At 42.4% G+C, this 14,746-nt stretch overlaps 1 protein-coding gene across 3 annotated transcripts in view; it reads right to left on the bottom strand.

Annotated features, from left to right (window-relative positions):
- Positions 1-14,746, bottom strand: part of LOC138540387 (putative ferric-chelate reductase 1) — a 552,853-nt gene that overhangs the window by 178,063 nt on the left and 360,044 nt on the right. For all 3 annotated transcript variants that reach the window (XM_069641681.1, XM_069641682.1, XM_069641683.1), the window contains exons 11-12: positions 13,888-13,974; positions 4,952-5,049 (exon numbers count right to left, since the gene is read on the bottom strand). In XM_069641681.1, coding sequence (XP_069497782.1) covers positions 4,952-5,049; positions 13,888-13,974 — 185 coding nt within the window. The remainder of the gene's footprint in view (positions 1-4,951; positions 5,050-13,887; positions 13,975-14,746) is intronic.

The raw sequence follows: 14,746 nt of genomic DNA, 5'->3' as shown, positions 1-14,746 counted from the left end.
TTGTGAGCTATATACATTTAAATTAAAAAAAATTAAAAGTGAGGGCGATAAGGATAAAAATGTGTCTGATCAGTGCATAACATAGGCTTAGATAGTCTTTGATACGTTCTCAAGCATTGTCCTGAGGCAAAAGAGCAGTGAAAGGTGAACTAAACGCACACAAACTGCACAAAAGAAAGCTATTTTGTACAGTAGTCCCTTATCATGATGTGATTTTATCAACGTTTTGCTAGACTTTGACCATTATTACTTTGCATTCTTGTTACCTCAATGTAAGGCTGCCATCTTGTGGGACATTGGTTTTCAAGATATTGCAAGTGTGATTTAATCAGCAAGAAAGTGACAAAATTGTCACTGTACTACATATATATAGTCTTTGATTTTGAACGGTCAGACAAAGAAACTGCCGCTACTTTAGTGTTTTAAAGTTTTTTGTGATTGAAATAGTAGTGCATTGTGCTACGTTCTCAATTCAGCCCCCAAAATGCATCTTCGCTAAACCATATCCTAGCTAAAGATTGTGGCACCCATGCCAACGAAATATTCTCACGGTCAAATGTGCTTTGATTGGAATGCGAAACAGGTGAGAATATGCACATTATCTCAAAATAACCATACATGAGTCAGAATAATACCTTAAGAAGATCAGGGCTCAAGTCGAGGGTACACGCAGGGGAACAGAGTCCACCCACTTTATTCAGAGGGTGGACTCGGTCCCCCCCAGCTAAAAGGGAAAACCTTGAATGTGCTCTTTGAGTTTATGAATTTAAGTGACCTCTGGGATCAAACCGGAGTCGGCAGATTTGTAGGCCAGACACTTCACCACTGCACTATATAACCTGATGAAAAATAACAAACAACCAAAGGTGTAATGCCTCATTTCGGTACTGCAAGTCCCAGGGAAAACATTTGTATTGGTTCTTTTTCAAAAACACTATTAGAAGAAATGATCCACTCTTGCTTGTGTGTGTGTGTTGATTTTATGAAAGGCAAATGCCATTTGTCCTGTTCAATATGGGTGGCTATGCAAAGCCAATTTAATGAAATATGCATGCTTACCTTGATTTGCTTATTTCTGGGGACTTCACATCCCATTGTGTTTGTTGTTGAGTCCCCCCCCCCCCCACTTTCATTTTTAGGACTTGATGCTGAAGAAGATTGTGTCTTTCATTACATTTCAGGGGGTATACTTTGGAAAGTAAAATACACAAACATTAGCATTTCTACGTTACTTATTCTGCCATATTGGTCTACACTTTATTGTAGGGAACAAACACCTCCCCTGAGCCTACACCCCTTTCCGTACGGTCTACCTTCCAAACTGAAGCCTCCATGCGCTCATAGTTGTGCAGCCAAGCCAACCTGAAAAATCTATTTCACCCCACGGTACTTTCAGTGATTTAAGACATGTAATAACATAAGTTGTGTAATAAACAAAGATACATGTGCAGATTCATTGTCACAAACTTCCAGCACGTTGTTATTAATGATGTTGAAAACCTTTGATTAGTGATTTAAAGTAACTTTATTGCTTTGCATATCAAGGTAGCAGACATCATGGATATGAAACTCATCTTCAAATGGGTGCCTTGTGTTGCTCACTTTAACTTGCACAGATTTGCAAGGTAACCAGTGTTTTGAGAGCTCTTTGAGTTGGAAATGTACCATCATGCATATGAAAGGCTCTGCCACCGAAATGTGTTTGCAACCTGAGCACCGTAACAATCTTCTAAGCCAGAGAGAGTGTGAGGGTGTGCGTGTCTAGATGTGCCTTGGGAAAGGGGAAGTGCTCGAATGTCCAGCCTGAACCGATTCTGTATTTGGCTCAGGAGAAAGACAAAGCATCAAGGACCGTTTGAGCCTTTGAACTAAAAGGTACTCTATGTAAAAATGAAAGGAACTAGTGGTATGGCATACCAATGATTTATACTACACTTATACCTATAATAATTGCTAGGCCCAGTCCCTATTACTTCAAAATGGTCAGCTCCTCCAAATAATTCAATCTCAGTGTGCGCATTTCAAAAAATGTGTGCTCATGGTTCAACATGCGCTAGCACTGCTTCATGTATATTAATAGGGAGCTCTGGTATATAGCACATCACAATTGGTTTCTTGGCACACTCATGCTTCTTCTTCACCATCCATCCATCCCACTACTAGCCTGTGCCAGCAGGTGCTGCAGGGCCAAACATGCGACATGGAGCAGCAGCAGTGTGATGGGCTGGTGGTGGGCCGATCAAGCACCGAGCCGGACCACCTGCACCGCCGCATCGCCAGGGCCGCCATAAGTGACCCAAGATTATTTGGGCCCTGGCACATTTATTTTTACAAATTAAGCACTGGCTGCAGGAAGAGGCTGAAAGAGAGGGTAGGAACATTGTGGAGCAGACCAACTGAGATTTCAAATTCAGCTAAAGAGTGACTAATCAGGCATGCTTTTTGGTCAATTTGCTAGAAGTAGAAGTATCATTGGGATAAATCAAAAGCTGGAGTTCTGGACCAGCATAAAGTAAGCAGAAATTCATGCTCTCAGGGTCCATTTCCAGAGAAAGAAAATCACCTATTTCTGTAAGGTCATCTTGATATTGGGCTGGAGCAAAATCCTGCTGAAAGAAAGCAGTGATATTTGCATTCGGCATAAAGGAGACACAAGGATGAGGTACACCATCTGGGATCTTTGACCAAAATAAAAAAAGATTTAAAAGCAGTAACTTCCGTCTCCCTTCATCTGTGGAACATGTTGTGAAGCATGGCTGTGATACGTTTGAAGCGACCGACTTCAAATGGTTTAGACAATCGTGAAAAGCAATTGCCTTATAAGGTCATAGTTACTCCGGTTGAAATATAGGTCAGGTTTTGTACACCAGCATTTGCAAGTATACCTTAACAAAAATAAGAGTAATTACTCCCTTGCATCCTGGCATTACCACTCGCATATTGTGCTGATCGAAGTGTCAGCTGACTGCTAGCCCAAACATCTTCAACACTGGTGGCTTGGAGATTCATTTAGGTTGAGTCCCACTATCGCTTCTGGGGCATGCAGCACACCTGCAACCTCACCATCTGTTCATCTACTTCACATTGTCAAAAGTCGTGAACGTGAAACACGCCCCTGGTATGCCCAATATAGCATCCAGCTAAATCCACAATCTGAATTTGGGGAATAGTGTCCGAGGACAGAATTGCTCACGTTTCTTTCAGGGCTAGACTGATCAAACAACTGAGGATCTGTAGCACTTTTCTGAAGTACATTTATTGGCATGCTTTGTTATGACATGCCATTTTTACCCATGCGTCTACCATGTCCATTGTGACTGAACATGAAACCATGGATTTGCCTATTGTTTTAGAATTTGTTAGAGAGACGTAGAGGCCTCATTACAAGTCTGCTGGTCCTGAAATAACGGTGCCAGTAAGCTTACCGGTACTATGGTTTCCAGACCGGCAAACTACGAGCCTGCCTGCCGGAACCGCTGTACCCGACAGGTCAGACCTTGCTGGACACAGCGGCCATGGTAGGCAGCTGTCACGGAAGCACCTGCAGCATTAATAATGGTGCCGGTGCTTCCATGGAGTCCAATGGGACTCCACATGAATGGGGAATTACAATTTACTGGCGCTTGACTTTCCGGACCACCGAAGTTGTAATCCCCCAATGTTACAGGCAAACTGGGCACCAGTAAATATTTACTTGTCCGGCGGCAGCCTGCCAAAAATACCGGCACGGTTACCACCAGACTCGCAATGAGGCCCCTAGATAAGTTACTGTGAATTAAATTGTGAGTTTTAATGAAGTTCAAGCTGCATCTTATAACTTGCGATTTCGAGAAATCAGTTTATTTATTTTGCAATCAACTGATATGGCATACACTTGGACTTTATTTTCCATAAACTGAGTGCTGTCAGAATTTGGACTATTTCAATGGTGATAGCTTCCATAGATATCCGTAACATACTGGCAAACTAATCTGTGGATGTTTGTTAAATGCCTATAAAAAGGGTTTATTCATTACTGAATCTGTGCCACCCGCACATTTTTTTCAAGGCAATAATACACCCTTCTTTCCTCCGCACATTCTACTGGGGAATCCTTAGGTTCTGTCCCAATGAAGATCTTTGCACTTTATTTACTGGCTGCAATATGCTGCCAAAGCCTCCTAGCTCAGAGATGACTTGTGGCACCCATTCATAATGAGCTGCAACCTGCACATCATTTTGGACAATTTCACCTTTGTCCAGCACTCACTCTGTCCGTACTACTTCATACAGTTCAACAAATCCACCCCCTAGTCCACAAGAACCTTCTTAATACAGTGAGCTCAACCATTCTGCCCTACTCCAAGATCAAAATAATGGAATACGGTAAAACCCAAAAAGAATGAATATAAAAGACCGAATTGGATAAGTGCTTGAATTTCAGCCGTACTAAAAATTCATACGGCTAGACAATTCGACCAAATCCACCAATCAGTTGCATTACAGTTAACTAAAATGTTGGGAGGGGGGCGGGGGTGTCTCCCACAGCCGTTCGCATAAAGAAAAAAAAGGACCCTGCGGCGTCCATTCCTGAGCACGGAAATTAGTGGAAACAGGCGTTGCAGGAACGCAGTGAGTCAGCATCACACAGGTAAAGAGGGCTGGGTTGGAGCAGCTAAACTATTGGTTTTAGGGTTGTTTTACTGTGTCCAAAACCGCTATAGTCTTTTCCGTCGCTTTTTTTTCTGTTACTGTAAAACAACTCAAAATCATGGAATACAGAACAGACATATTTGGTACTTCGAGTGTTCCACTCCTTAATTCCAAAGTTGACCGCCAACACTTTAAAAACGTAATTCTTTCCTCATATGCAAAGATTCCAAGAATTTATCAGGATGCCGACCAAGGCATGTCCACATTCATAAGCACCATGTTAAATGTGTCATGAGCATGCCGTGATTAACATACGTACCTGCTGTCCTTTGGATCAGGACGAAAGAAAGCAATGATCGGTTGAAAGAATGAAAGAATCATGACAATACATCCTAGATGAGGATGTGCCCCAGCACCCTACGAGAGAGAGAAATAAGTCATTCCCAATTAGCAGATTTACATTAAAAAAAACAACGATTGACCCACACATTGCATTGCATATTATTGAAACATTCTTATCATGAGGTTGGTGGTAACCCACTGGTGGGTTGCCGACAACCCTGTAACAGCAAATCCGGCACCTGACTTCCCAGTGCCACCAGGACAAGTCCACGCGGAGCAGGAAGTCAGTTGCTGGATTTTGTAAGTCCCCATTCCCATGCAGTCCCAGGGTACTCTATGGGAGTGGGGAGACTGAAGCACCGACACAGTTGCAAATGGTGCCTGTGCTTCGTCTGTGATGGCTCTGCCTACCGTGGCCGCTGTGCTCAGCATGGTCAGACCTGTCAGGGGCAGTGGCCCCAGCAGGAGGATTGGTACTGTGGCAGTCCAGAAACAAAAGGTGCTGGTGTGCTTACTGGCACCCTGCTTACGGGACCACCACACTGTAATGAGGCCCATTGTGTTTGATTTGTGTTATTACTCCAAATCAGTGGTGGACTTTAGACCATCTCTAGTTCTATACTGTTGTTGCATTGCTGTCAAATCTGAAGAAAGATGACAGACACACACACACCGTTACAGTCGAGTTAGGAGGTATAATGTGGAGGTTGGGTTTGCAAGGAATACATGGTGTGAAGACTGTTTGCCTTTAACGGTTCCTTAAGGGGGTGACTCCTTGCAATATTATCAAACAAAACTAATTAAGATGCTCAATCCTGAATCCAGCAAATGTTCACTCTTTTTGGAAATGACTGTACGTCCCAAATTCTATGAGCTGCTAAATATGAAGTACTCATCCTTTTGACACTTTTGAAAAGCCTTCAGGGACACAGAAAAGTAACTTCAAAATGATATCTGCCAACGGCAGCACAGTCAATACCGTCACTGTGGTGCCTTTATGACTCCACAGTACATCTCTCTTGGTTACCATTACTTTGTTCCGAATTTTTTTACTGAAGCTTTTGAAAAGGGACAGATTCTCCCTTTTTGAATAAGCCCCATTTAGAATCTTCTGACATTAGTAATTCTTGACCCATCACCAATGTACCCTTTCTGGGAAAGTAAGGTTTAGCAGGTCAGCATCACCACTTGCACCAGCATGGGTTATCACAACCATCAATCTGGCATCTGACCCGGGTATAGTATCCAGGGTATATGGTTTCCAGTCAAGCCAGTTTACTTTGCTCCTTGACCTCGCATTTGCTTTTGTCATGGTTGACCATAAGCTTTTGATAAACATTCTATCTGGCTGCATGGGTTTGGCTGTGCCAATCTTGGCCTTGTTCACCTCCTTTCTACATAAAATATTTCTGTTTCTGCAGGTGGCCTGCTCGTGTGCATTTTATCTAGTGGTTGGATTTATTGGCCACCACCCGATCATCCAGGATTGGAGCAGGGCTTTTCATGGCAATATTGTCAGGCGGCATGTGCCATAGCCCTGCATAGGCACTACCCATCTGTATAGGTGTCAAAGAAGGCAATTGACCAGGGAGGTGACATTTCTGGGTTATAAATGTTTATTGGTGGAAAAATAAACACTTGCTATCCCTATCTCTACGAGGGGTTTCCCTGCCTCAACTTAAAACTAAGGAAGAAGTCAGATTGTCTTTCTAAAGTTCACTGTACTGGGTCCAAACCCATCTCTTTCCCTTGCACTATAACTAAAGATGGTATACTTGAGCCAGACCACCTGAAGTTCTGGAAGCAGCTCAAAACTTTCCTCTTCTCCTCTTCCTTCTCTCTCTCACTCACTCCCCTGCTAATCTTCCTGTCTGATGCGCTGACTGGCTGCTTGGTACCCTGTGAGTCTCATTGGGTACAAGGCTCAGAGCCGCGCTGCCCTGTTCGCACTGACCCAGAGGCATTACTTTGCCTGACCACACTTCCCCCCTACCCTCTCCCTTGCACTTCCCCCTGCACTGCCTACTCCTTTCATCGACAGGATTTGGAACGCCAGTGTTCCAAGCTGAAAGACATGGAGTCCTTATTCAGTTTCTTCTAATTAGTGCTGGTCTAGCCTCTGCATAACATCAACAGCTGTTTGGGAGGACGGCAGAGCAGACTTCATAGCACCCTTGAGTCACTGGTATGTACTATTTGGGTAAGCGTCATATTGCTATCATTCTTCTTCGTGTCAGTACATGAACTATTGGTTACAGTCAGGGTGTTACAATAATACATGGATGTATTATCCAGAGAGGCAGTGGAGGGTGGGATGGATCTTATGGGGTTTTGGGGTATGTGGGATTTGGATGATGTGACCCTGGAGGTCTGCCTTATCCCCAGCAGGGGTGTTCTTCCCCATGAAGTCCTCCAGCATTAAACCACCCCCTAGGGGACTATCGGGTAGGGGCCTCACCTCTCTTCCTTTACGGGAGAAGTATCCCTCTTGGGGAGAAGTGACGACATCTAGCCAAGACATGTTTGGGGATGATTGTGGTTTTGTGCAGAAGTGAAATGAACAAGATGTTCAGGCTGGACTACCACCTTTTGGGGTGGGACCAAGCCCGATTTTCCTAGGGTCTTTCCCCTTTTGTAATGGCTTGGCAGGTGAAGAACAGTTGTCTGGAGGGTTGCCCAGAGCAATGCCAAAGGTTAAGATTCATTCTAAACCTTCCAGCCATCACCTCTTATTTTGCTGTAGACACCCAGTGACACATCCCAAAAGACGTGGGTGCCCAAATGTGTGTCATGTGTATTGGGAATGGCTCCTTGGTCTGCTCTTTCGATGTGCTACCATTCAGAGATTTTCTTCTATATATGGCTGCGTGTTTTTGGGTGTTAAAGTCAAATCGGCAAACCATGGAGCCGGCAGATAGTGGAAAGACCTGCTGGGCTGTGTCTAGCTATCAGCCAAGTGCATTGTCCATCTTCTATGTACCTTCCTTATTTGACAATATTCCAGAACAGTCCAACAAGAGGCATGCTCGGTAGCCATTTTCTAGATGGAATGATATTAAAACAGTGCTTTTCTGAGCATATGTACTGCACAACCGTGTTCTATATGAGAAGTAATTCTGTGTCCTGGGCGGTTGGTTTATGTGACCTTTGACCTGTGCCAATTTCCTAGTTTCTTCATTCGGGTTTCTCGGTCTGCTTGACAATAGACCTCCCACTTCTGTCTCAAATATCTGGTTCTTCGGATCCCTTAGCTGTGATCTCCTTGCGTCTTGACCCCCATCATTCCCCTATGGATCTTGTTGCTTTGATTGCATACTGGACATTGGCATTTTACATTATTTGTTCACTGACTTTGAGAACTTCACTCATCCAGTTTTTGACAGGACCTTTGGGCTACTATCTCCCTAACCAAAGGGGTTCAAGCAGAGGTTATCAGAAACAATTTCCTGTCTGCACAATATCCTACAAGGGTATAATGGAGGGATGTGGGTTTAGCTTACTCCAAGTCTTTCTAACCTATTGATTTCTTTTTTCAGGTTTGGGTGTGCACTATTGATTTAGTCAATTGATCTTCCCACCAATTACCTTAATTTCTCAGATTATTTTGTCAATTTATTTGGAAATATCAGAATAGGTGTGTGGGCCTCACAGTGGGCCACCTCAGCATCTGTGACAAGGTTTAGCTTGAAAATTCAAATGTTCCTCTTTTGTTTAATGTTTGTTTAAAGGCTTTTTTGGACAATACTTGAAGGAAAGTACCATCTTATTTTTGTGTGAAATGTAGATGACAATTTTGCTTGAGAGGCATATGGGGGCCTTTGTGTGAATTCTTCTATCTATATACTACACATATAACCCAATACAATTGGCAGGAGCCCTGCAATAAAAGTACTGTTTCTGGAGTTATGGGCTAGCAAATGAAGGAGATGGCTGCTTGAGAAAGTGGTTGCTTCACCTGTCCTCCCACAAAGGCCTTCCATTAGGCAAGTGAACAGGTTAGTTGGCCACTGGAGACTGAATCAACTTGCGCAGCACTGAGGGATTACTTGCATAGTATGTGACATGACTATTTTAATTGACTTGGTTAAACCGGCAGCAGGATCATGGGAGGAGGCATTGCCCACACCTCGTGTGATAATTGACAAGAGTTGAACCCAGATCTCTTATCCTTGTAATACAATATGGTAATCAAGGTTTAAAAAATGTAAACAACTTTTAAATGTCAATTTATGTTAGTAAGTTGACATGCGTTTCAACCCTCATTGGTGTTTCTCAAGGCAAAATGTTTTCAGAAGTTCCAAGTATTTAGCATCTACAATTCTCTCAAAGTGGTTAATAAGGGAAACACCTGTGACATCAGCTCAGGAGTAATTCTGTAGTAAAGAAATGGGGACCTCAGGGTACAAGCCTGAAAATGTCCCTAAAAGGCCATTTGGGTAGAAATTAGCTTCCAAAGAATGGATGAAATTTCTGTACACCTACATCAGTCAAGGCCAATGCAGTTGCTGGAGTTTGAATCAGAGTTATACAGCACGACCTCTCTGCTTGATAGGGCTTAGAAGAACTGTGGTCCCTTTTTCCTGCTCTTGATTGTGGGGGTAAGGTTATGAATGCCACTAAAATTCTTTGGCCAGACAGTGTGATAAGCTACACAGTCCAGGATTTTCTTGGCAGGTGACCCAGTCTTTTAGTGGTGGTAAGCAGTTTTGGTCCAAACAAGACCCAGAAGCTGTAAATTAAGATACTTTTGGAGACACTGTGCATAAAATGGGAAATAGGAGTCTTCATCGATGATAGGTTGGTAATGGATTTGCACACCCCAGAATTGATGGAAGCCTCAGAGCTTTCCTCCAGGGTGAAGTTAGGTGACCTGTACCCCCCTGCTTGTTTGCCTCTAGGCAGACCTGGGTCAGCATACTCCACCTAACCCTGTTAGATCACACTTCTGACACCATGTGTCATCAAGGTGACCAGGATCAATGACCAGGCCAAGATGGAAATGCAATAAAATTCAGATTTGTATTCTAGGAATAGTTTACAGGTGAGCCAAAATAACAGTGAACTAAAATACAAGTAGAGATTGACTGTTTTCCTGCAGCCACGTGTCCTCCTGGCTGGCCTTTTCCTCAGAGCTTCCCTGTATGGTCTTAAGTCAGGCATACAGGTTTCCTTCGTCCTTCTTCAAATTGCTCCTCAGCATTGCTCTTTTCCCTGGAGTCTCAATTCTGTACTAAAATGGTTTCCAAGCATTTCTTCTCTGGGCATCACGTCTTACTTATGGGTCTCAGTCTCAGATTTAAGAGGTTCCCACACCCTTCTTCCTTGGTCCCCTGTACACGTGCAAGTGGAGGCAATAATCACTATGATCCACAAAAAGGGAAGGCTAGAGATGATCTGCACCAACTATGGACTGATTCCACTGTTGATTGTCAATGTCAAGGTGTATGTAAATGTGTTGTCATATAGACAATTTGCAGAGAATAAATGAAGAAATACCTGAACTGGTGCCTGTGATCTCCATTGATAAGAGTTTGCTCATGTTTTCTGGAAGCTTTTCTTTATAACCTTCCACAGATATGTTTTTAGTGAGGGCATCATAAAGTGTATTGAAAGTGAAACAATATAGAGGGTCACCAAGTCATCTGCAATAGGGAACGTGTGCCAATTGTGCCAGTTTAAGATGAGTAGAGGAATGAGTTAAGGCAATCTGCTCTCGCCTTTGTTCTTTAATCTAGTACAGGAACCCTAGCAGAAGCATTTCGAGCAAATGCAAACATTAAGAGACTTATCTTGTGCACAGACATAGCGTACGCTGACAATATTTTAGTGTCTGATAGAGTGACACCTTGCTCTCAGCACTTTTTTCAAATCTGGATCAGTGTGTTTAAATCTCTGAATGCAAAGTGAACCAGGCTGTGTTGTTTCCACTATCTCATTGCTGCTATAGAGCCCATCCTGCAAATTGGTGAGGGGAGAGGGAGCACTTCAAGAATCGTGGGATGTACCCATTGATGACAATGGGAGAGAAACTCGAGTGTTGGAGTAGCTGAATGTTCTGTTAGAAAGATAGAAGTTGCACTCCAGCATTTACTGTACACAACTTCCACCTATGTTCCTGCTGCTGAAAACGAAACAGAAGGCAGCATTGGTGAATGCAATACATATTAAGGAATGGGACTGCATTCATTTTAAATGCAGGACTTTGAGAAACCCTAGGATAAGGCTAAGGCAGCAAAGGTGTATGTGTAGAATATACTGTGCTACCGATAGAAGGTTTAAAGTTGTATAACATATTCAAGTAAGTACTGGTATCACCTCAGGGGCAAACCTTCAAATGATGTGGAACTGCAGAATGTCAACAGGTCTTTGGAGTGACTGGTCTCTAGGATTAGGCCGACTTTTGGGTGTTGACTTCAATGGCCACACAGAAACGGCCTCATTCCCCTGGGGGGGCGGGAGGGGATTGGAAAAAGGACAAAATAAGGTGGATCTCTAGTGCAATGACACGTACCATACAAGAGATATCCAGGTCACAGAAACATAGGACATAACCCAGGGTTGAGAATAGGCTTTCTGACATACTGAGGTCAATAACCCTAGAACAGAGGTCAACTCCGAGGGAAAGGCATCTGGATATGTATGATATATTTGCCGACATGCTACAACTATACATGACCTTACACCAATCAAAGGTGCTGGGCTATATAGCATAGCAAAGTCCCACTTCGATCCAATGCCCAGTCTAGTGTCTTTTCCCCACCTGTCTGTGCCTGCCTTCAATCGTCCTGTTAGACGAGGGCTTGTGTTGTATGTGTAGTCTTCCCATGGACTTTGGTGGCAGGTTAGATGCTGTAAAGAATGAATTCTGACATTTGATATGGCTAGTTACACTTTTCTTTGTTCAACATGTGTTATGTCCACTGGCCAGTCTTTATCTTGGCTAATGTGTAGCTTTGCTTTACTATTGGAAAATAAATAAATATTTAATGAAAAGGATAAAAGAAAAAAAAGAAGAGCCTGATGGTGCCTTTTTTGACCAGTGGATGCCCGAGGGAGGTCAGTGTATACCGAAGCTTGATCACGCTTACCATGTGCGTACGAGCTCCACAACAATGAACATGCTCTCACTTTTTGGAATTACTAGAAAAATGTGATGAAACCGTAATCTAACTATATCAAATGAAAACACTAAATTCTACACCATATTTACTGTCAAGGAGTGAGTTATGTGGCTGAGAGTCCTAGAGAAACAGAAATGCTTGCTAAACATTGGCTAAGCACTTGTCAAGCAGGTGGAAAAGTGAGTAAACGGCGTAGACAATGCTCGCAGACTTTCCCTTTAGCAAATGAACATTTTGCATGCCCTACACATACCTGGGTATGGCTTAACAGATGGTTAAATAGGCATTTGGGGTGCAGTTTGCACCTACCTAGACATTTTGACTAGGGAGGTTGGGATGGATGATGTGTTAGGCATTTGTTCAATGGTGTTTTAGAGCACAGGAGTGGAAACTTTCCTGATTTGATTGTAGCGAGATTAAAACCATTGAGTAATTGATGAATTGATGTATATACTAACCAGGAAAAGGCAGCAGCATTATGAATCAGTGTATGCTTGAAAAAAAGGGCACTGAAGAACTGAATACGATGATAAATAGACCTGCAAGAAATATTGTGAAACCTTTTGAAAATAGAGCTTTGAGGGGCACACCCAATTAAATGTGTGGTCTTGGATGTCAGAATGTGAAGATGAATGGGAAGTAAACGGACAGTATTGCAAACATCTTAGAGGCTACATCAGAGACCCCTTTTCCATAATAAAGTCTGGTCGAGCAGGATTTCAAGAACCACCCTTTAGAGTAGCTGAACGATCAGAGGGGAGTGGATATTATCCTACCATCAAAATCAAAGAGGCTTAGAAGTTGATCTGAATCACAGAATATCGAAATGTGCTGTGATCTATGTATTCATTCATCAAAAAAGCTTCACATTTAGAGCAAATGTGTCATTCAATCTTAAGCTACTAGGTGCATATGTGCTGAGAGCTTTTATTACTATTGTCCAACTGGTATTACAGCGGAGAAATATCTAAAGGGCAGGGAACAAATGAGCAGAGTGATACGAAATCATACTCAAAGCACAAGTACTGCATCCAAGCAGTGGGTTTAATTATCAGAAGTTTAAACATGTTCAGTGCCATGATGAAAACAACTGGAGTGAGCATTCGAGGGGGATACGAAATGTGACTGTTAGAGTGGTCTCCTCATACTTTCAAGGACAGGGCACTCATTATTTTGATACATTTGTCAGAGAACATTTGAAATAAGACACCAACCTGCAGAATATTCTACATTAGACCATATCCTATACACATGCAGCAGTGCAACACCAGGTACCAACCACTGCCTCACTACGTAACATTTATAACTCTCTCTACAAACTTTAAAAAAAATTGCCCACCCCATCCATCCTAGCTCTAGGCACGCACTGATTCTCCTTTCTGGATACACACACCTAAAGAGTTCTATTTTAAAGTCACCTAGAAACACACTAGCACACTGTTTCTTCTGCCCTGTATGCATCAACACAACAGCAAAGCGATCTTCCACTGATCCTTCTGTTCGGACTAGCCAAATCCAACCCATATTTCTTGCAAATCCTACAGCACCCAAGAGATCATGCAAAGGACAGTAGTATGCAATATAAAACACAAGATTTCGATCTATGACAGAGTGGTCTGGGGGACCAGGGGGTGGGGGGCGTATTTGGTATGATTATTGTGAACATTATATAATTTTTATTGGAATGTTAGAATTGCTCTCATGCCAATTGTACATTTCTGGAGCATACACAACCTAGTCCAGTTATTAGTTAAAGTACCTAATGCGAAAAGAGATCAGGAAGTCTACTTACATACTTCCAACCCTGTGAGTCGGCGAAGATGATTATAAAGGCGATTATAGTTGCCGCTACTGTCAAACCCATCAGAGCCTGGTGAACCTAAAGACAATGCATGTAAGTGGTTAGTCTTACATTTGCAGTGTTTCTTTTATTATTTAAACACAAAACACAATATTGCCTTCCAGTCTTTGAGTCACCAAGCTTCCCCTGCAGCCGCAGGTCGCACTTTGTGAAAATAGACCATAATAAAATAGATAATTTTTGATCAAATGGGCAACCTACAAGATCCAGGAAGAAAAACCTGTCTGACACTTTCTCCCATCAGTGAAACATTACGAACCTCTCGTCCCTTCGTAAATAGATGGTTCATTTGTAAAACATGAATAGCTGTGGAAGGCGACAAGTTTAACAAATCGACTTGATGCATGTTAAAAACATTTTTTTAGGACATATGTGTTTTAATGTATTGCTTAATTATTTTTTTGTTCTTCAAAAATAATTAAACGATTGCACCAAAATACTTTTCATGTAACCAGTTAATCGGCATGAACATACTTAATAATGATGGATGAATCATTCCTTACAGTAGGAATGGGTAGAAAAACACTTAAACGTTATCACTCATATGTTCATCAGTTATGTAAGCGCGGTTCCTTAAAACAATAATGAAATTATTTGAATAAACTACCTGTGGCCAGATTATCTAACATTGACAGAGGCCAAATAATTGAGCAAATGTGTGTTGACACTAGTTTTGCCAGTAGGAAATTTGGAATTGAGCATGCTGGTTTTGTCCCAAACCTTTATGTTTAAACACGTTTGCACTTGGATTCCATTTTTTTTTATTTTTGTTGTACTATGTGTGCTACAC

This window comes from Ambystoma mexicanum, chromosome 1q (genome assembly GCF_040938575.1).
Source record: "Ambystoma mexicanum isolate Mex_15411 chromosome 1q, UKY_AmexF1_1, whole genome shotgun sequence".
Classification (NCBI taxonomy): domain Eukaryota; kingdom Metazoa; phylum Chordata; class Amphibia; order Caudata; family Ambystomatidae; genus Ambystoma; species Ambystoma mexicanum.
The sequence above is the reverse complement of the archived record's forward strand: the minus strand, read 5'-3'. Positions and strand labels throughout refer to the sequence as shown.